Raw genomic sequence first — 23,086 nt, 5'->3', positions numbered from 1 at the left:
GCACGAGCATTCGCGGCGCAAACCACGAATTTTGACAACTTTAGTTCGGAGCCGATAGCACTGAGCGAGAGACCTTGGGAGGTGGGGGGGGGAAAACAAAAAATGTGCAAAAAACATTCACAAATCACTTACCGACTAAATCGCTGAAAAATTAAATAAAATCTTTAACTTCACTTTTTTGCAGGTCTTCATACCACAGGTGCACCACAGGTTTTACCCAGTCGGTATTTTGAGCGCAGAATAAAGGTCCCAGGAGAGCCAAAAATCGATCGCAAATGCTAATTCAGGTGTTGCACGTCGGCACACCTCTCCCCGGCGGTACGTGGAACTGCCGCCGCAAAAAGGTGACAAAGATCCCGCCGACTGGGTTTTTGCCGCGGAGGGTCAAATCGCGGCAAAAACCCAAAGTTGTTGAAATACTAGCCCAAAAGATTGAAATATTAGCGCTAGTCACTAATCATTCTTGCCTCATGCAAAATTAAATTTTAGTGCTCCAAGAGGGAAGTGGAGCGCTAAATCAATCGCTAACCACTTCTCTTAAGGCGCTAAAATCCAAGAGTGGGGCGGTAACGGCAGTACGCAAAACAACTTTGAACGCATTGGTAACGGCACTCTTTCATCACAGAGGCTGCTTCCCCCTCATAAAGGAAGGGCCAATGATGCTGCACAAGCTAGTTGTCGGCGGTTCTGTTTTGCAATGCGACCTGGGCGACTGTCATTGCAGCCCATACACTCACAAAGCGGAGGGCTTGGACATCTTGCACCAATGAAACATTAAAAACTTTGCACAGGCACCAGACTGGTGCAAGTAATAAAAAAGGTAGCACTAGCTGAAAAACATTCCCTTTAATTACCACTCCCAAAGCAGCCAAACGAGTTCACAACACCTCCTCTTGCTGGCGTTGTCAGCACGAAGTGAAAAGGGGGGCGGGTCAATTTTCCATCTGGGGCGATAACGGGATGCTGCACACTCTATGACATCCCGATCTGCGAAGCATTAGAGGCTCAGGCAGTAAGTTAGTGCCAACACTAAACCGGCACTGAAGTTTGCTGCGCCCAGGCGCTAACCCCTTCGTGCCAGGTGCTAATGGGAGGCGCTAATCTACCGAATGGTGTTTAACGAGAGACCAATTTGCTGTGACCATTTTCCACCCAACAATGAAAATCTGTCCCAGTGTGTGAGGAATTGGCGGTGCAATTCTGCTGTTATATGACCCCTCACTAAAGCCTATGTTCACAACTCTGTTTTGCATCAAAATGTGCTGTTAACGTTTGATTTGTCTTGAACCCAGGGCTCTTCCCCCCTCTTCCACTATGTACCAATTTCACATCAGTGACCTCCTCAGCAACCAACCCTATCCACTCTTTTGCTGCCAATTCTACTCATTACGTATGACATTACTTTGACACTCAACCTCCAGAACCAATCACAGTGCACTGCACTAAACCTTGATCTCCCACCCTTCAATTGGGCAATGAATTTATGTTTCTTCCGATTTTGCAAATCTAGTTTTGTTTCCTGTCTCTACCTAGTCCAGCAAACAGCAATCTTCTCTAACCTTTGATGGGTCCACCTTTGCCCTTCTTCATCCAATGATATTCATATCCTATTATCTCCTTTGACCTCAAGTAGAACACCCGCATCTTCCTCCATCACTAAAGTTGCCTCCCCCTATTCCCTCAACAACTCTAACTCTCCAACCAAGATTTGAATCTCCTCCAATAATACTTCTAACTCCCCTTAGTATTAAACACAAGACAAGAAAAAGTTTGCGATCCAATAGAAGTTACTCCTCTCCTCTTTAGTCTCCAATTTTGGTTAGTGCCCTTCCAAACTTTGCTCACTTATTCCATCTGGTCTCCAAATACGTTTGCAACACCCGCAGTAGGTGATTAGAATGTGGATTCCTCTGGCACAACCTAAAAATAGATTTTTATTAAAAAAGGAATTTAAATATTTGTAAAAGAGGAATATTAAGAAGTATTTCCCTCAAACAGGAGATTCAGATTAAAATCATAGAATGATTACAGCACAGAAGGATGCCATTCGGCCCATCGATCCTATGCCAGCTCTCTGCAAGAACACTTCAGCCAATCCCACTTCCCTGTCGCCCTGCAATTTTTTTTCCTTCAGGTACTTAGCCAATTCCTTTTTGAAAGCCATGATTGAGTCTGCCTCCACCACCCTTTCAGGCAGTGCATTCCAGATCCTAACCACTCACTGTGTAAAAAGGTTTTTCCTCTTATCGCCTTTGGTTCTTTTGCCAATCACCTTAAATCTGTGCCCTCGGGTTCTCGACCCTTCCGACAATGGGAACGGTTTCTCGCTATCTACTCTGTCTAGACCCCTCATGATTTTGAGCATCTCTATCAAATCTCCTCTCAATTTTCTCTGCTCCAAGGAGAACAACCCCAGCTTCTCCAGTCTATCCACGTAACAAAAGTCCCTCATCCCTGGAATCATTCTCGTAAATGTTTTGTGCACCCTTTTTGGCCTTCACATCCTTCCTAAAGTGCAGTGCCCAGAATTGGGCATAATACTCCAGTTGAAGCCGAACCAGTGTTTTATAAAGGTTCATCATAACTTCCTTGCTTTTGTACTCTGCCTGTATTTATGAAGCCCTGGAACCCATATTCATTTTTAACCGTTTTCTCAATCTGCCCTGCCATCTTCAATGATTTGTACACATATACACCACCGGTCCCTCTGTTCCTGCAACCCCTTTAGGATTATACCAAGCTTATGGTCTACAGGGCAGTGGTATACCTGCCCTCCTATATGGCTGAGAGACATGGAACATATACAATAGACACGTCAAAACTCTGGTAAAGTACCACCAGCGCTGCCTCTGCAAGATCCTGCAAATCCACTGGGAGGATAGATGCACCAACGTCAGTGTTCACGATCAGGCCAACATCAAAGCACTGACCACACTCGACAGCTCCGTTGGGTGGGCCACATCGTCTGCATGCCCGATATGGGACTCCGAAAGCAAGCGCTCTACTTGGAACTCTGACACAGCAAGTGAGCCCCAGGTGAGCAGAGGAAACATTTCAAGGACACCCGCAAAGCCTCCTTGTTAAAGTGCAACATCTCCACTGGCACCTGGGAATTTTTGGCCCAAGACCGCCCTAAGTGGAGGAAGAGCATCTGGGAGGGCGCTGAGCACCTTGAATCTCGTCGCCAAGAGCATGCAGAAAACAAGTGCAGGCAGCGGAAGGAGAGTGTGGCAAACCAGACTCCCCAACCACCCTTTCCTTCAACGACAGTCTGTATCACCTGTGACAGAGACTCTAATTCCTGTATTCGACTGTACAGTCACCTGAGAACTCACTTTTAGAGTGGAAGCAAGTCTTCCTCGATTTCGAGGGACATCCTATGATGATGATACCCTTTAGTTTATATTGCTCCTCGTTCTTTCTTCCAAAATGTATCACTTCGCACTTTTATGCATTAAATGTCATCTGCCACGTGTCCGCCCATTTCACCAGCCTGTCTATCTCTTCTTGAAGTCTATCACTGTCCTCCTCACTGTTCACTATACTTCCAAGTTTGGTCTCATCTGCAAATTTTGAATTTGTGCCCTGTCCTCCCAAGTCAGAAATATATAACAAGAAAAGCAGTGGTCCTAATACCAACCCCTGGGAAACACCATTGTATACCTTCCTCCATTCTGAAAAATAACCAGCCACTTAGCCAATTTCATATCTATGCTGCCACTGTCCCTTTTATTCCATGGGCTTGAACTTTGCTGGCAAGCCTATTATTTGGCACTTTATCAAATGCCTTTTGGAAGTCTATGTACAAGTCAACTGCATTGCCCTCATCAACCCTCTCTGTTACCTCGTCAAAAAAAACTCGATTATGTTAGTTAAACACGATTTGCCTTTAACAAATCTGTACTGGCTTTCTTTAATTACCGGTAATCCAGTCTTGTCCAAGTGACTGTTAACTTTGTCCCCGATTATAATTTCTAAAAGCATCCCCACTACCGAGGTTAAACTGACTGGTCTGTAGTTGCTGGGTTTATCCTTACTCCTTTTTTTGAACAAGGGTGTAGCAATTCTCCAGTCCACCACTCCCGTATCTCAGGAGGATTGGAAGAATATGGCCAGTACCTCTGCGATTGCCCCCTTAACTTTCCTCCTTAACTTCCCTTGGATTAGACTAGTAGGCTCATGTTGAGAAAAACACTGGTGCAGACTTGATGGGCCAAATTGCCTGTTTGTGCTGGAACATTCTATGGGCCCGAAATTGGTGGACTTACTGTGTGCTGCCGCTGAGTTTTTTCGGCAGTCTCCCGTTTCTGGGCGCTCTCCCCGCCGAGTGAGTTTGGTGGAGTCTTCCCACCGCGAGGAGCGAAGACTGCTGGGTACTGTCCGCTGATGTGAAACACACACACAAGTGTCCTCCCTCCCGCTGAGCTGCCAGTTTGGTCCGGGCGGTTCTCCACTCCAGCAGGGGAAAAGACCGCCAAGTGGAGGCAAGTCTTAACTCAACGGTTAAGTATGAAGATCTGCAAAAAAAGGTTAGTCCACTTCTTTTCAGTTTCTTTTGCAGGGATTTAGGTCAATGGTGTCCCCTGAAGGATTTCTGGTGGTTATTTTTTGTTTTGAAAATGTTTGTATTTTATTTTATAAGTTCCCCCCCTCCCTGGGCCAGACTCAATCCTCGGCAGTACTTTGCCGAGGATTGCATTTGCCGCCCAGAATGGGAGCTAGCACCCAGAATCGGCGTACAAGGCCCATTTTTGCCGCCAGGTGGTCTTTCCCACATTTTTCATGAAATTTCCACCCAAAGTACCGTCAGGATCGTAGCTTTCACCAAACTCGGGCCCTATGGCTCTGATCAACAGACTGACTACTTTAAAGTGGGAGTCCATTCCACTTAATTAATGGAACAAATCTCTTTAAAATCCCATGTCTTATTGAACATCCTATAGTCTTCATTCACTGACCAGGTCAAATAGTTCCAAAGATATCTCTGTATCATGAATAAAGTATATTAAAAAATTGCAAATTAGTTACTTTTTTTTTAAAAAAAACAGAAGCTATAAAATTCCTGATCTGAGGATATCCTTTCCTCAGAAACTGGCTTTGTGTTCATCAGAACTGGATTCAACTGCATAATATAAGTCAAGCATCCTTGCAATATGCTACATGACAATTCCTCAATCAGTGCCATTTCCTATCACATGACTCTGCTTGTTCGTCAATTTTTTCCTGTCACGTGATTTGGGCTCAAACTGTGCAACATATTGGCAGGAACAGAAGTTACAGCATGAACGATAGATGCTGGTTAACGGCTGAAACTCTAGCACAGGTTACATAGAAGATATGTTGGTCGTGATACAGAAGTGTCAAAATTCAAATGAGGCGGCTGTGATTATACCATACATTGCAAAATCCAAGTCCCTAACAAGTTGACTGAATTAGTTTCAATTTAGAGACAGCTATTTAATATTATTTTATGCGCTGACTGTTTTGGCCACTTTATAAAATAAAAATATATATAAAAAGATGTCTTGCACCAAAAGTGCTGAAGTGGCGATAGTGGCATGACATTGGTGAAAGGTCACAAGCGAGAAGCTGCAGGTATAATACAGCATCGCAATGATATTTCAAACACGAACTACACATCCACCACCAGCACAGACCCTTGCCAAAGCTGGAGTGCAGAGAGGGATTCTCCATCCATTCATTTTAATGGAAGCTAAATGGTGAGAAGCATGTCTGCAGTTTTGCCAATGCGCACTCTCAGCAGGTAAGATGCTTTGCCAGGGGCACGTCTTTGTAAAATTGGCCCTAGGATTAGATTACTGGCCTGTGATACAATTACAGGCTCTGCAGAGAGTACGCATCATTTGAACTTCACGCTTGCTTTTCAGGCTGCCCCCTAATTTGAATATTTCCCAATGGAAGAGAGTGAGGAGAAAAAGAAGAAAGAGGAGGGTGGGAGAGAAGAGGACGGAGGGGAGGGGGCGGCGGCGAAGAGGCGAACATGGGGCTGGGAAGAGGAAGAGGAGGATGTGGGGGGGGGGGGGGCAGAAAATACGAGCATGAGAAAGTTTAGTTTTTTTCTATTCGTTCATGAGAAATCCATATGTGCCCTTGAGAAGATGGTGGTGAGCCACCTTCTTGAACCATTGCAGTCCATGCAATGAAGGTACTCTCTGTACTGTTACAGGGAGTTCCAAGATTTTGTCCCAGCGATGATGAAGGAACGGCGATATATTTCCAAGTCAGGATGGTTTGTGGCTTGGAGGGAAATTTGGAAGTGGTGGTGTTCCCATGCGCCTGCTGCCTTTGTCCTTCTAGGTGGTAAAGGGAGGTTTGGGAGGTGCTATCGAAGAAGCCTTGGCGAGTTGCTGCAGTGCATCTTGTAGATGGTACACAATGCAACCACGGTGCACCGGTGGTGGAGGGAGTGAATGTTTAAGGTGGTGGATGGGATGCCAAATAAGCAGACTGCTTTGTCCTGGATGGTATTGAGTTGAGTGTTTTGGAGCTGCACTCATCCAGGCAAGTGGAGAGTATTCCATCACACTCCCGACTTGTGCCTTGTACATGGTGAAAAAGCTTTGGGGAGTCAGGAGGTGAGACACTCACCGCAGAATACCCAGCCTCTGACCTGCTCTTGTAACCACGGTATTTATGTGGCTGGTCCAGTTAAGTTTCTGGTCAATGGTAACCCCCCAGGATGTTGATAGTGACAGATTTGGCAATGGTAATGCTGTTGAATGTTAAGGGGTGGTGGTTAGACTCTCTCTTTTTGGAGATCATCATTGCCTGGCACTTGTGTAGCAAGAATGTTACTTGCCACTTATCAGCCCAAGCCTGAATGTCATCTAGGTCTTGGATTGCTTCATTATCTGAGGTGTTGCAAATGGAACTGAACACTAATCATCAGGGAACATCCCCATTTCTGACTATGATGGAGGGAAGCTCATTGCTGAAAATTGCACGGAGGAACTCCTGGGGCTGAGAGGATGACAGGGGGAACAAGAGGTTGAGGGGGGAGGAGGGGCACGGGAAGAGGAAGAAGAAAAGGATGAGAGTGGGAAGAGAAAAAAAGAGTAACTACACCATTACCAACCATTTGTCTTGCACTAAAGTAGACAAGGAGCTTCTGTGGGGGGAGAAGAAAATAAACCCAGATATCAAATCATAGCGGGAGTGTTTGGAGAGATCACTGGGTGTTTGACAGAAATGATGGAGAGAGCGAGAGAAAAGGGAGAGAGCGAGAAAGAAATGGAGGAGAGAAGTAGTTCAGTGAGGGCGTTGCAGAGTATAGGACTGATACAGCTGAAGGCTCTGCCACTAATGGCAGACTGACTTCAAGGGGAAATGCTCAAAAGGCCAGAATCTCAGGACCAATAGGTGCTGGAGGAAATAGAGAGCCGGGAGAGTTTGCAGGTGGAGGGTGGAGTGAGCCCAGGGAGAGGTTTGAAGATTTTAAATTTAATGTCAGGAGACGAAACCAATGAGAACGACGACCTTCCACTCCCACGCATCAGCTCTGACATCATCTCTTCCTGGTTCAGGCAGCGGTCAGTGTCAGGGCATTCAGATGAGGCCCGGGAGTTAAAATCTCCCAGGTCTTATGCTTTAGAGGGCCGAACGGATCACCCTCCACTTCGACCCCACACCCCATGATTCCAGTCCCAAGTCAGAATCAGGGTTCAATTTACTGATGCAAAGTAGAAACCATAGTGATCCCAATACAGATCACCAGGGCACCCCATGCTGAAATTCACACCCTCGCCACGGCCACCCCCAAAGCTCATTGAACATCTACCCATCATTTTTTACCCTTCAGCCAATTTCTTATCCAATCCAAAGATGAATCCCCAGTGCTTTTAGTTTGACCAATAGCCTTTCAAGTGGAACTTTGTTAAAAATCCTTCTGGAAGTCTAGGAACACCATGCCATAGGGTTTAACCATCGTCCACATGGGTTGTCAATTCCATTAAAAAAATTGAGAAGGATTATCAGGCAAGATTTTCCATTCTGAATCCATGGCAACTGCTGTTTACTAGATGATTATCTGTAACCAAGTTTACACCTGGTAAACAATTTCATAATTTTACCCAGGATTCAAGATTAATGGTTCAACAACAACTTGTAATTATATAGCGCCTTTAATGTAGTGAAACATCCCAAGGTGTTTCACAGGAGTATTATGAGATAACAATTTGACGCCAAGCCACATAAGTAGAAATTAGTGCAGATGTCCAAAAGCTTGGTCAAAGAGGTAGGTTTTAAGGAGCGTCTTGAAGAGGGCGGAGAGGTTTAGAAGGGCGGAGAGGTTTAGGAAGGTGTTCCAGAGCTAGGCAACAGAAGGTACAACCACCAATGGTTGAGCGATTATAATCAGGGATGCTCAGGAGGGCAGAATTAGAACAGCGCCAACATCTCAGGGTATTAGAAGAGATTACAGAGAAAGGGAGGGGGCGAGGCCATGGAGGGATTTGAAAATAAGGATGAGAATTTTTAAATTGAGACGTTGCTTAACCGGAAGCCAATGTAGGTCAGCGAGCACAGGGGTGATGGGTGAGCAGGACTTGGTGCGAGCTAGGACACGGGCAGCCAATCAATAGTTGTCTCTGTCTGATTTCTCCATCGAGGCATCACATTAGATTTGAAACAAACGACTACTGGTTGCTCTCCCCCACAGCACACTCAGCCTGTATTAAGGTCCCGAATATACAGTAGGCGTCAAACATAACTCCATGTGTAAAATCATACAAAGTATCATATGGAGTTAGGTCTCGAAATGTTGACCATATTTTCCATGTACGCATCCAGCAGCCAAGAACCTTGCCCACGGCCAACATGTATTGGAAAGACGTGAGCACAATGCGCGCCCCCCGCCCGATTTTCCATCCACTGGTGTGAAAGGATTACTGGCTGACCACTAAATTACCCATTGTTTCCCTTTCAAATGCTAAATCAACCTGGTTCCAATGGGTCGTCTTTCCACTTGTAACAGGTGGTTAGAGGGGGGATTAAGTGTGATGTATGAACTAGTCACTTTGTCACACCTGTCAATATTGGCCAACACCAATCCTAGACCAGGGGCGTCCAAGATTTTGTCTTGGTTGGTGGGCCCCATAGGTGTGCACCATGGAGTCTCGGGGCCTGAGATACATTTTAAAAACCTGAATCCTAGTAACCGGCAGCTATCAGCTGTTGTTGATACGAATAGATCTTAATGTTCTGATTTTGAATTTATCGACCAATGAGGCACTAATAACAGCCCCTTTCCAAACCTCCAGAATTCAAAACAGGACAACCCAATAAGCAACAAAGTTGACACAGTGCGTTGATTGAACTCAAGAGTGTTAACCTGGAGCTCGAATACAGACAGCACTGCCTGGCTCGGGCCGGACTGGATCAAATTACACATTCCAGGCAGAATGCTGGCAGAGCGGTGTCCATTTACACTTCCCACTTCCCGGCGTTGTCTGTGCACCTGTAAACTAGTGGATACGCCGTTGCTGGGAAACTGCATCTCAAATTTAAAGAATTGCCAGGGTTTCAAGGGCTGCTGTGGGATGCACTTTGAACAGCCGTTCACCAATCAATAATTGTCACTCCCTCCAGCCAGCAGGTGTGTGTGTGTGTGAGAGAGAGAGAGAGAGAGAGCTTCACACTGCCACCTCTCCATCCTGTATAATTACAGCACATCCAAAAAGGACACAACTGCGCCCCCAAGGACGCTGCACCACAGTTTAGATTCCCCGAGTGCATTGGACTATCCAGATAGGAAAGAGATTGTCATCAATCACCTTGACTAAGTAAAACGCTCTCAACAATTGCAACGACTTGCTGACAGAATTAAAGAGGACACTCCTGCGATCCGCCCGGGTTTATATATATATTAAATTCCCGATCGTCTTACTCTACCTCTGGTGAAGAGCCGGGCTTTTTCTTCAACTCTTCACATTTCCGCAGCTTGCAGATTTGGTGGCCGGTTTTGCGGTTCCGGCAGCTGCTGCACTCTCCGCAGTTGAGCAGTCTCCGGCAGGGCGCGCACAGCCCGCACCTTTTCCTCTTCTTCTTGGCGGGGTGTCCGCCGGCCGCCGCCGCCGCCGCCCGGTGCAGCGGGCAGTCGCCGAGGCCGGCCAGCTGCAGCGCGCCGTCCGACATGGCGGCCAGGGCGGCGGGAGAGTGCAGGGCGGTCATGATGATGATGCCGGGGGGCAGCGAGACGGCCCCCAGGGCGGGGAGGACGGAGAAAGGCCCGGCGCGCTCCTGCAGGGCCAGTAGCTCGGCGTCGGCGGCGCTGCAGGCCGCGTCGCCCGGGCAACGGCCGGCTGAAGTTTTGCTGGGCTCGGGAGACGGCGCGCGGGCGGGCGTGGGACGGTTCTGCACCGTCTGCAAAGTCCCCGGTGGCGGCGGCGGCGGGGGCAGCAGCCTGTCCACCTGCCCCGGCCGCCGAGAGTCCCTCCTGTGCACATGGCTCTTGCTGCAATGGACGGCAGCCGCTTTCCCCGCCGCCCGCACCACGCCGCGGTCGTTGCTCCAAAGTGAGCGGGCGTGAGCAAAGCCCGGCGCCGCCGTGCACGGTCCCTCCGCAGCCCGCCCGGCCGCTCGCTGACTTTTGCCGCCGTCCGCCGAAAGCCTGCAACTTTCCTCCTCGGAATCAGAGTCCACCACCACCACGTTGACTTCATCCTTTTCCCTCTCGCCGCGACTGTTCTCGGTGCAAACAATGCCTCTGCCACCAGACATCGCTCGCTCTGTTGGAAAACCAGCAGCGAGACAGACCTCCCGGGGAACTTCTCTCGCTGCCGAGCGCTTGTGGCTCAAAGTGCTGTCGCCGTGTCAGACTTTCGACTGATTACATCTTTTTTTTTAATATATAAAAAGTGAAGCGAGCTGCTCGGACCACTGAAACAAAAAACACACACAGGGTAACGTTAAAATCTGGATGCCAAGATCTGAGACGATGCAAGACAGCGCACGTTTGTTAGTGTTGTACTGGATTTAGTTCAAGGCATTACCAGCCGAGGAGTCCCAAACCCCTTCTTTGAGTTGAGTAGTTTCTGCTGATATACAGCTCTCAAAATCACAAGGTTGTGGGTTTCAGATTTGCCAAAGATGGCCAGTAGTTTTCAGCAGACCGGTAGTGCCTTCAACTTGCCTGCCCTCACCGGGGTGGATATGGGGCTCCTGGTGGAAGCCCTGAAGCGTTCCGTGGCACACAGTCTCCAGGGAGTGGGTACGGCATCCTTCCACCAGTGGCACAGCAATGCAAAGTACACAAACACGGCGCTCACATCTGGTGTTTCATAAACTGGTCTCCAGTGGCTAAACGGGGAACAGTGTGAGCAGGGAAAGATTTTTCAGTTGGCACTCCAGACCAGGGGAGCCCTCTGACAAGATCAACGACCCGAAACGTTAACGCTGCGTTTCTCTCTCCACAGATGCTGCCTGACCTGAGGATTTCCGGCATACTTCAGCAATGCCCTCGCCGGTCGCTTAATCTCGGAGACCCACGTGAAGTTTAATCCATTAGTTTGCAGGCATCGTGTTGCTGTTTTACCCACCGTTTCAGGACTATTTAGTCTGGCATGAATTTCGAGTTAATTTATATTAAGATACACTGAATTTTCAGTTAAATTCAGTTTGCAAGGGATTCAATTTACACAAACTATCTGGGAAAAATAGCGTTCTTTGCATGCCTTGTCAGTTTGAGACAATCTCCCAGAGCTGACAAGTTTAATTGATTTTGCTCATCTTTAAAGGGAATTTGTCACACTAACAGGGCATTATTTTCAATGTTACAAGGAACGGTGTTCTGTTCAATAACAACTTGTATTTATATAGGGAATTTAAAGTAGTAAAACATTAAGGCACTTCACAGGAACGCAATTAGGCATAAATTGACACCGAGTCACCAAAGAGACATTTGGATATGTGGTCAAACAGATAAGATGCTGCTTAAAACCTAAGGAGGAGAGAGAGAGAGAGAGGTGAAGAGGTTTGGGGAGAGAATTGCATAGCTTAGGGCCTTGTCACTTTAAGTCACAGTTACCAATGGTGGCATGAAGCAAGTGGGGGATGCACACGAGGCCAGAATTGGGGGAATGCAGATTTTGTGAAGGGTTGGTGAGCTGAAAGAGGTTACAGAGATGGGGAAGGGCAAGGCCATGTAGGAATTTGAACACGGATGAGAAGTTTCAAATGAAGGAGTTAGTGGACCGGGGGCCAACATCGGTCAGCAAGCACTGGGTGAACAGGACTTGGTACGAGTTAGGAAATTGGCAGCGGAGCTTTGGATAAACCATTTGCAAATCTGCAGGCAAAAACTGAAATAGGACAAACCAAATAAGAAATAGAAACACAAATGGGTGGAATTGTCTGGGCTTCAAGGGCCAGCCTGCCATGGATCAGTAGTTATATATAAAAAAGACTTGCATTTATATAGTGCCTTTCACGACCACCAGACGTCTCAAAGTGCTTTGCAGCCAACTAAGTACATTTGGAGTGTAGTCACTGTTGTAATGCGGCAGCCAATTTGCACACAGCAAGCTCCCACAAACAGCAATGTGATAATGACCAGATAATCTGTTTTTGTCTTGTTAATTAAGGGATACCATCGATAACTCCCCTGCTCTTCATCAAAATAGTGCCATGGGATCTTTTACGTCCACTTGAGAGAGAAGACAGGGCCTCAGTTTAACGTCTCATCTGAAAGACGGCACCTCAGACAGTGCAGCAGTCTCTCAGCACTGCACTGGAGTGTCAACCTAGATTTATGTGCTCAAAGTCCCTGGAGTGGGACTTGAACCCACAATCTTCTGACAGGGGAGTGTGTTATCAACTGAGCCATGGCTGACGCTATGTAGATGGCCTCACAGCCACAGCTTTCACACTTCTACTCTAGTCTGAAGGAGAAGCAAAGCAGTAATGGGGGAAATGACAAATAAGAAATGTTGTTGACTTCAATAAATAAAGCAATTCTGGGAATAAAGTTTATCAAAAACCAATATTAATTTGCCAATTCAGAATAAATAGAAGGCTTCAAAACTGTACTCATTACAACATAAGGACTAGATCGTGCCCAGTAGTACCAGGTTTAGGCTTGCAACAAGCCAATTGTATTAATTTCTAATCAGCTATCAAAGAAAGTATAAGCACCTGCCCCTGTTACCCATTTTCCATGGCTGCTGCCAGTACAGAAGAATAATATAAAGATAGCCAACTTCACCAAAATACATTAACTGGTCATTCATCTCATTTGCTGTTAGTGCTTTATTTGCCTACTATAATAACAGTGACTACACTTCAAAAGTAATTCACTGGCTGTGAGGTGCTTTGGAACATCCGGAGATCATGTAAGGTGCTAAATAAACGCAAGTCTTTCTTTCAAAGGGCTCTGTTGCTTTGTGATTTCTACTTTCTTTTAAAGAAATAACTTGCATTTATATAGCACCTTACACAATCTCAAGATGTCCCAAAGTACATTACCAATTAAGTACTTTTATAATTGTAGTCGCTGTTGTAAACGGGCAGCCAAATTGCACACAGCAAGGGCACAAAAACAGTAAAGTGATAATGACCAGATAATCTGTTAAAGTGATGCTGGTTGAGGGATAAATATTTGCCAGGTCTCTGGAGAGAACTCCCCTGCTCTTCTTCCAATAGTGCCACGGGATCTTTACCCTGCACCTGAGGGGGCAGATGGGTTCTCAGTTTAATGTCTCATCTGAAAGACAGCACCACCCTCTGTACCACACTGGAGTGTCAGCCTGGATTACGTGCTCAAGTCCTTCGTGTGCGATTTGAACCCACAGACAACTGACAGAGGCAAGAATGCTACCACTGAGCCACAGCCATCATTCTGTAGAACAAAACCTATCTGATCATCCTGTGCCTTCCTTTTTTTTTTTAAAAACAGAAAGACCATACACCCAAAAGCAGGAAGTGCACGCTGGAGGTACTCACCTTGGGATTTTGCAACACTTGCATCACTTGAAGCGGATGCCAGCTCAGACATACACACCCCTCAGTTTGAGAGTAGTAATTCATTGCAAGTCATTGGTGTGAGAGGAAGGGGCAGAGATGAGTTGGCTGCTGCTGTGCAGGTTTTGTTGCTTTGTGATTATGGGGTGAGGAGAGATGGGCACTGATGAAACTGGTGAGCAAGGCAACTGTCTAATTCCACAAGACACTGAGCTGATCTGGCTAGATTCGCAGATTCTACCACCTAGTTGGCTAATGTAAGCAGCAAAATACGTCTGCTCTCCATTGAGCCGCATATAGCATCGAAGGCCCTCCAGGGGACACCTCAATTATGGAATCAGTGAGCACATCTAAAAGCATCACAAAAATGCTCCTGCTGATGCCAAAGCAGAGGTCCACAGGCAAAGAGGTACTATAGGCCAACTTTGATGCATTAGGGACAGTCATTGATGAAGGATTTGGAAGCTTTGCAAGTTTCGGTGGTCACAAGTAAGACTGGTTGTCCATTGCGCGCAGGAGGTCCCAAGTGTCTGTCAGGCCAGCAACGGTCACTGGGCAAGTGACAGGAAAAGCACCTTGAATCATACAGGCCTCCACATCCTGACAGGCCCCCATATCCTGAATAGGACAGGTTATTCCTGGCAAGCTGACAGAACATTCTAGGTCTGTATCATGTAGAGTTACACAATGGGTGGAAGCACAAGCAGGTCCCCGCAAAGTCTCCATATCTACTCCTTTCATCTCAGAAAAATTACATGAAAAAAAGAGAGAGAGTGCAATAGTTCAAACAGCTTATTCTGGTGCCCAAAACAGCCAGACCACTTTAGTTAAAATGTACGTACGAAGTTCTTCTTCATTGCAGACAAGACCTCAAGGGAAAGAAATTTGATCGGTGCCCGGTATATCTGTCCCACGTAGAGCAGTCTGGCTTCAGGGATCTCGTGTTACACCTCATTCTCCTCCCAAGACCAGGTTTGCTGTATCTCATGCAGGCACAGCTTTCAGTGGCAATATTGTGCATCCAACATACCTCATTTAGCCAACTTAGTACAAGCTCACACTGTACTAGAGAGGAACATACATTAATAGTACTATTTTGAGAGACTAGAAGTTGCGCTATTATAGTCTTGCCGTTATGGGGTCTGGGGATTTGGCAGAGGTGTCATCCGCCACAATTGGAGCAGGTACTCTATGCCTTTCAGGAGCTGTCTTGTCTTCTACTTTTCCCTTCCAACAGTTGAGGAAGCTTCAATTATCTCAAGGTCTATAATTAATCAGCAATCCATGGAAAACCAGCCTTAACTTCCATAATATTTGCCAGAACTCATATGACATCTAAACACTGAGGAAACAGTAACAATGTTATTGACATGGAGAGATGGGACAGCAGAAGGAAGATGGGAGGTGGGGGGGGGGGGGGACATAGGAGAGGGTGTAGAGAAGAGGATAAAAGGTGGTGGTGGTCGGGGGGGGGGGGCAGGTGGAGGAAGAGAGAGAGACAAGGGACAGAGAGGACAAGGAGAGGGGCCAACAGAAAATTAGACTAAGACAGAGAATTGGAATGATAGGGAAAGGACATAAGAGAAAGAGTGCTTAAGACAGGAGGACACAGAAGGAGGCCATTTGGCCCATCGTGTCTATGCCGAGTGTAGAATCCAGATTTTAAGCAAATAATTGCAATCAAACTATGGTGAAAGTTATGCTGATGTGCTAGGTTTGAACATTTCCTGCATTCCATACAATGGACGACTTGAAGTTACATGCAAATATCAGTGAGTATCCTACTTAAAACATGTGCCACTTTGTCAGTGTATGCTTTCTTACTCTGGATGTTGAGCATTGGCAGGTTGGCCACTCCTACAACCATGTAACACAAGGTTTCAAACAACCAGAGGAGAGAAGGAGAACAACCATTTAGAACTGGCTTCACCCAGAGGAGGCGAAACAGACTGCCCCCGGACAGGATCGATACGTTCAGCAAATTCAAGGGGAAGCGTTGTCACTTTTTGCTGAAAGAATCAAAATATGTTTTTTTTTAAACTTACTGCATTCAAACCACAAAAACACAATCTCTTCCAATCTCATAGCCACCTCGGCCATCAGTACAACTGTTTAACATCTCATCTGAGCTCCTCGGACAGTGCAGCACCCCCAACAATCACAAGGTTGTGGGTTCAAGTCCCACTCCAGGAACTGAGCACAAAATCTAAGCTGACTTTTCAGTGCAGTACTAAGGGAGTGTTTTACAGCCAGAGGTGCAGTCTTTTGGATGATTAAACATGAAACCTTTAATCAAGGTACCGTCTGCCCTCTCAGGTGGACGTAAAATATCCCATGGTACTATTCAAAGAGCAAGGGAGTTCTATGAGTGTCCTGGCCAACACCCATCCCTCAACAACCATCATCACTTTAAAAAAAAGTTATTTATCTCATTGCTGTTTGTAAATTGGCTGCCAAGTTTCCCTACATTACAATAAGTGACTATACTTCAAAAATACTTCTTTGGCTCTGAAGCTCTTTGGAGCATTCTGAGGGAGTGATCGGAGTTACATAATGCATGATCTTTCTGGCAACAACTGACCCATACAACTTAGGGCAATGAAGCTGGGCTTGAGGCCAGTCAGAACGTGGCCAGATCAGGCTATCGGACAGTGCTGCACTCCCCTTCTGCACTGTTGGAAAAATACACGGAGTAACGCGTAGTACAAACCCATTTAAAAAGGTCACTGAGCTTCAAAAACTGATGGGAGGAAAAGCAAATTAGCCGCGTCTTTACAGGTGTGGTGAAAGGCATCCGAGGTTGTACCAATTAAAAACAATGATATATTTTAAGTGGACGATAGCAATAGATTACATCGTTGTAGCCATGACCAGAGTCTGGTCAGTGCTGATGGTAAGGGGGCTGTCAGTGAAAGGTAGGCGGCAGGGGGCGGTCACTGAGAGACAAGAGGTAGGGGCTGTCAGTGAGAGGCAAGCGGCAGGGGGCTGGTCAGTGAGAGGTAAGCGGCAGGGGCTGTCAATAAGAGGTCGGGGCTGTCAGCGAGGGGTAGGGGGCTGTCAGTGAGGGGCAGGGGGCAGGAAAGCCGCGCTACACAAGAAAACACACACACACACAGCCAGGGGCAAGTCCTGCTGTCACCGTCCAGCGCTTCGAGCACCAGCCGCGGCAGCTGGAAGGATCATCACCCGCTTCGGACACCGGGGAGAGCTGGACCGTGTCAGAGGGACAGTTCTCACCCCGGACACTTACCCGAGACCAAACTCCAGGAAACGAAGGCAGACGGGTCAGCGCCTCGCCCCCTCCTCCGCTGCCTGCTCCGCTTCTCCCCGCACCGGCTCCGCGGGCTTTCCTCCTCCGCTCCGCGCTCCCCGCCGGGTTTTGTTTTGCTCCATCCCGTCTCCTGTCGCTCTGTCCCGGAGACCGAACTGCCCATTGGTGCTCGGCAAGTATTCGTGCATGCTGATTGGACTGGCTGATACTTATGCGATGCTCCTGATTGGTCACTGTGCGTGTATCGTTCCGGTTTGGATTCGGAGAGCGTTCATTGGCTTTTACTGTATCGCTTTTAGAGCATCCCATTGGCTATAATGTTGGTTCAACCCAATGTCCACAATGAAGTGTCAGCTCGCACCCTCAGCCAGGCCACTGGGAAGTGGACAAGTGTGTAGGCTGTTGGCAGGACCCTGGGCTGTAGACAGTGAACAGTGCAGGTCAAAGACTGAAGGGCACCGTCCAGTTGTGCAGCCAACAACCCCGCTCCAGAGCGAGGGGTCGTAGATATAGGATTAAATGTAAGAGATTTAACACGTGTAAGAGGTTGATACTAAAGATAAGGGCTCATGGGGTTGGGGGTAATATATTAGCATGGGTAGAGAGAGGATTGTTTAACGGACAGAAAAGAAAGTCGGGATAAACGCGTCACCTTCAGGTTGGCAGGCTGTAACTAGTGGATGGCGCAAGGATCAGTGCTTGGGCCTCAGCTATTTACAATCTATTTTAATGACTTAGATGAAGGGACCAAATGCAATGTATCCAAGTTTGCTGATGATATAAAGCTGGGTGGGAAAGTAAGCTGTGAGGAGGACACAAAAAGTCTTTGAATGGATATAGACAGGTTATGTAAGTGGGCAATAAGGTGGCAGATGGAGTATAATGTGGGGAAATGTGAGGTTATTCACTTTGGTAGGAAGAATATAAAAACAGAATATTGTTTAAATGGTGAGAAACTATTAAATGTTAGTGTTCAGAGAGATTTAGGTGTCGTCGTACAGGAAACACAAAAAGTTAGCATGCAGTTACAGCAAGCAATTCGGAAGGCAAACGTCATGTTAGCCTTTATTGCAAGGGGGTTAGAGGATAAGAGTAGAATAAAAGCATGTTCTTACTACATTTGTACAGGGCTTTGGTGAAACCACACCTGGAGTACTGTGGACAGTTTTGGTCTCCTTATCTGAGGAAGGATATACTTGCCTTAGAGGTGGTGCAATAAAGGTTCACTTGATTGATCCCTGGGTTGAGATGGTTACCCTATGAGGAGAGATTGAGTCGATTGGGCCTATACTCTCTGGAGTTCAGAAGAATGAGAGGATATTTCATTGAAACATACAAGATTCTGAAGAGGATTGAAGGGTAGATGCTGAGAGGTTGTTTTCCTCTGGCTGGAGAGTCCAGAACTCGGGGGCACAGTTTCAGGATAAGGAGTTGGCCAGTTAAGACTGAGATAAGGAGGAATTTCTTCACTCAGATGGTTGTGAATCTTTGGAATTCTCTACCCCAAAGGGCTGTGGATGCTGAGTCATTGAGTATGTTCAAGGCTGAATCCCAAACTTGCGACCTGTCAAGTTTCAAAAAGAAAGATACTCAGCTGCAACTTTCAAATCCTCATTGCTGCCAAAAAGATAGCTTTTTGGTCTCTAGGGGAATCAAGGGATATAGGGATCGGGCGGGAAAGTAGAGTTGAGGTCAGAGATCAGCCGTGATCTTATTAAATGGTGGAGAAGGCTCGAAGGGCCATATGGCCTACGCCTGCTCCTATTCTTATGTTGTTATGTTCTTAGATTTAGAACAGAGCATAGGAGAAACTTCTTTACACAGAGAGTTGTCAGGCTGTGGAATTCACTTCCAGGGTTAGTGGTAGAAATAGTACCCCTGAATTTGCTGTCAGTTTGAGAGCACGCCGTCATACCATCTTTGAAATTGACCGCAAGTTTGGGATTTCCGCAAGCGCTTTTACATGCTCTAAATCCCAAATGCGATCTGTCAAGTTCCAAATAGAAAAATGCTCTGCTGCAACTTTCAAATCCTCATTGCTGGCAAAAAGTTGAGAATCAATTACACTGGAAAATGTTAAGGCTGGTGCATGAGCCTGTTTGCACAGTGTAAGGGGAGGGGAGATGAGAAAATTGCAATTTCCGGGCCATAATAATTGAAAATAAACACGTAAAAGAACACGTAAAGTTACCATGTTGTAACTTCTATGGCCCAGATTTTGCGGTCAGTGGCAAAGTAACGGCACTCGCCGTTTACTGTGCTGACAACTGCCCACAGGGTCTTTGCAGGCTTTGGAACAGAGACTTGCTCTAACCTGGCATCTATTTCAGCACAGCGCCCTCTGCAGGGGATCTGTGGCATCTGTGAGCAAAGCAAGGAGCAGCAAGGCTCTTCAACGAATTAGATTTAAGAATCCTCACTGAGACACACCGAATCTAAACCAGGAAGTGTAAAGTAGGAAATATAAATTTGATTTAAATGATGTACAGAAAGCAAAATAAAGATTGGGAAATGCAGATGGAATTGAGAGAGAGAGAGCTAAAAGAGATAGACAGAAAAATAAAAAAATATATTTTTAAATCTCTAATTTTCTTTTGAGGGAATGAGACTGCACACTTGTAAAATTAATTTTCAGGGCCAGAGAGGTTGTTTGTCAGTAATTATCACCTATCCCGCTGTTATAAGCTCACTTACTCCTGAATGCACCAGCCCTAACTTTTTCAACCATCTTTACTGCAGAACTAGTGGGCAAGTATCTCAAGTTCACGCCGCTACAGTCATTTCAATGTTAAGTCTGTCGGCAAGGACTACAACAGTGCACACTGTGGAGGAGTGGGGTATCTCTGACAGCACCTTCAGATTTGCACGTTTAACTGCGCATGTGCGGACACCAGAAGTTGCTGTCGGATTTGTCCTGTTATAAAAGTGAGCGCTGTTAGCCTCACTGTTATTGGCCCTGAAATTCCAGTCGGAGGTTTCTTTCGGACGAACGCCTCCGATCGGAGAATTTTTACAAATTTATCTGGTGCTCCCGGAGGAGCCTGCAATTCCAGTGGGGAGGTCTTCTCTTCCAGCGCTCCCACCCTCGAGGTTCCAACGCAGACGGTGCAGTCACGTGCGACTGCACAACCAATCAGGTACAGTATTCCACAGCATTCTCATTAATATTAATGAGAACTCCGTGTCTATGAGTTCTCATTGCTATTAATGAGAAAAGAAACAAACACACTAAACACCATAATAAAGAATAAAAAACACACTTCACGTAATTAAAATTAATTGAAATTAAAGTTAATAAATGTCTTAGAAAAAAAGTTTCGATTTTTTAAAAAGTTTTTTTAATTATGGTTTAAAAAAAACTTAATAGTGAGTAGAGGTTTTAACAATAAAATGTGGTTTTTAAATGTTATTTTATTATGTTTTTGTACATTTTACAACTCTTATACCTGTAAAAGTAGGCTAAGCACCCACTTTTATCAGGCGCAAGAGTTTTTAGGACATTTGTTGGGCAAGATATGGGTAAGTAGTGCAATCTTGGCCATGCAAATGTCCTGGCTGTGGAGATATGGAGGATCTGTCAACCCGGAGTTTGACAGATCTGAAAAGCCGGTTTTCAGCGCTTGCGCATTGTGCGCTGAAAACCAGCTTTTGCGATGCCTTCCCGGGTCAGTACACATTCAGCACGGTCCCGGGGAGACCGGGATTTCCAGGCCATTATTATTGCAAAATCCAGTCCAAAGTATTTCTGTGCTACCATCAGTGTACCAGCCCATGATTAAAATTTGATCGCTTTATGCTTGTCTTTCAGCTACTATCTTGTTCTACTTTTTCAGCTGAGAGCAGGTGCTGCCCAAGACCAGATAGCACTACAGAAGTCATCATTGCCACTTTCAGACTGCCTGCTTTGATGGCACCCCATCTAGCACCTTAAACATTCACTCCCTCCACCACTGGTGTACCGTGGCTGCAGTGTATACCACCTACAAGATGCACTGCAGCAACTCGCCAAGGCTTCTTCGACAGTACCTCCCAAACCCACGACCTCTACCACCTAGAAGGACAAGGGCTGCGTGGCCCATTCACAGCACGCGCAGAATTTAACATTGGAAAAGCCGTTCCCGGGCTGCGCGCGACCGGCAGACAGCTGCACTTCTTTCCCTCTGTTATTGACCATCACAGCTTCCTCTTGGCCACAATGCTGAAATAAAAGCCACCACAAAAGAAACATTCTAATCCAGCTTTATATATCAATCTATCCAATATGCATTCCATTAGTGTCTGTCTTCTGTGTGCCTTTCCCTGTCCTCGTGCTTCTACAAAGTGCTACCAAATAGCTACATCATGGCTCATAGAAGGCTGCTGACTTTTAGTGGGAGAGACTGCAGATGGCCTTGCAGAACGACCTCAAGACATTCTGGGCCTAGAAGGCCCAGCTGCAGACTGCACCACCTCGGCATGGATGGCAGCAGTCTCGGCTGGCTGGCTGTCAAGCAACCGCAAGGACACTGGTGGAATGGCAGTGGTGGGAGGATGAAGGCTGTCATCCTGAGAGAGGACAGCAGGTTTGTGCTTCACTGAGCCACTGCCACCATTGTGGCTGCATTTACCAGTGTGGAAAGGGGCTTGCAGGGTATCACAGCAGTCCAGCAATCTATCCTCCAACAGATTACTAGGAAAGCTAGCAATTCTAGCACTCGGCAGATGGAATATAATGTTGGAAAATGTGAGGTTATCCACTTTGGTAGGAAAAATAAAAAAACATTATTATTTAAACGGAGAGATTTGGAAATGTTGGTGTTCAGAGGGACCTGGGTGTCCTTGTACATGAATCACGAAAGTTAACATGTAGGTAACATGTAGGTAATTGCTTACAATTAAGAAAGCAAATGGTATGTTGACCTTTATTACAAGAGGATTTGAGTATAAGAGTAAAGGCACCTTATTGCAATTATATAGGTGAGACTGTCTTGGGGCTGGACTTTCCATTATTTAGCACCTCGTTTCGCGCTCCGGCGGGGCAGTGAATGGTGTTTTTGGGCATCAAACAGGGCATCCAGGACTTAGCGCCCAGCTGGACGTTTCACCAATACTTACCACCCATCCTCCGTTTTGACCATCAGGATGATGTAAATCATCGTGTAAGGCTGCATTGGCGCTCCAGGTGGAACTTTCGGCCCAATCGCCTGATTTAATGACCACCCCAGGAACCGACCGGAAACTCTAGGTGGTCCCAGGTGCAGCAGGCACTACTGGCGGCTGGAGGATCTTATATCGCAGTTGTCGGTGACTGCCACGGTTGCGTGCAGAACGTAAAACAGCTCAAGAATAACAAGGACACGGGTGCGGATGGAATCCCTGCTGAGGCGTTTAAAAGTATGGCGGAGCGGCACTGTTGGCGTGGATACATGATCTCATCTGGAGGGAGGAGAGCATACCGGGAGATCTCAGAGATGCAGTGATCGTGACCATCTTTGAAAAAGAGGACAAGTCCGACTGCGGCAACTACAGGAGAATCTCTCTGCTATCAGCCACTGGGAAAGTTGTCGCTCGAGTTCTCCTCAATCGTCTTCACCCTGTGGCCAAGGTGCTCCTCCCAGAATCATAGTGCGATTTCGTCCCCTAAGAGGCACAATGGACATGATCTTTGCAGCTCGACAGCTGCAGGAAAAATGCAGGGAGCAGCGCCAGCCCTTATTCATGGCCTTTTTCGATCTTACAAAGGCCTTTGACACTGTCAACCGTGAGGGTCTATGGAGCGTCCTCCTCCGTTTCGGATGCCCCCAAAAGTATGTCAACATCCTTCACCTCCTCCACGACGACATTCAGGTCGTGATCCTTACC

The 23,086-nt window shown here is 46.6% G+C and overlaps 1 protein-coding gene across 3 annotated transcripts in view; it reads right to left on the bottom strand.

Annotated features, from left to right (window-relative positions):
• The window catches only part of cxxc4 (CXXC finger 4), a 103,148-nt gene extending 85,791 nt beyond the window's left edge, over window positions 1–17,357 (bottom strand). For 2 of the 3 annotated variants that reach the window (XM_070880143.1, XM_070880136.1), the window contains exons 1-2: window positions 17,225–17,357; window positions 9,910–10,896 (exon numbers count right to left, since the gene is read on the bottom strand). In XM_070880143.1, the coding sequence (XP_070736244.1) occupies window positions 9,910–10,737 (828 nt within the window). In that variant the 5' untranslated portion in view covers window positions 10,738–10,896; window positions 17,225–17,357. Of the gene's footprint in view, window positions 1–4,376; window positions 4,518–9,909; window positions 10,897–17,224 lie in introns of those variants that run through there. The other variant, XM_070880149.1, reaches the window with a different exon arrangement.
• Between the last annotated feature and the right edge of the window lie 5,729 nt (window positions 17,358–23,086).

Source organism: Pristiophorus japonicus, chromosome 1, assembly GCF_044704955.1.
Source record: "Pristiophorus japonicus isolate sPriJap1 chromosome 1, sPriJap1.hap1, whole genome shotgun sequence".
Classification (NCBI taxonomy): domain Eukaryota; kingdom Metazoa; phylum Chordata; class Chondrichthyes; family Pristiophoridae; genus Pristiophorus; species Pristiophorus japonicus.
This window is presented reverse-complemented; position numbering and strand designations above follow the sequence as displayed.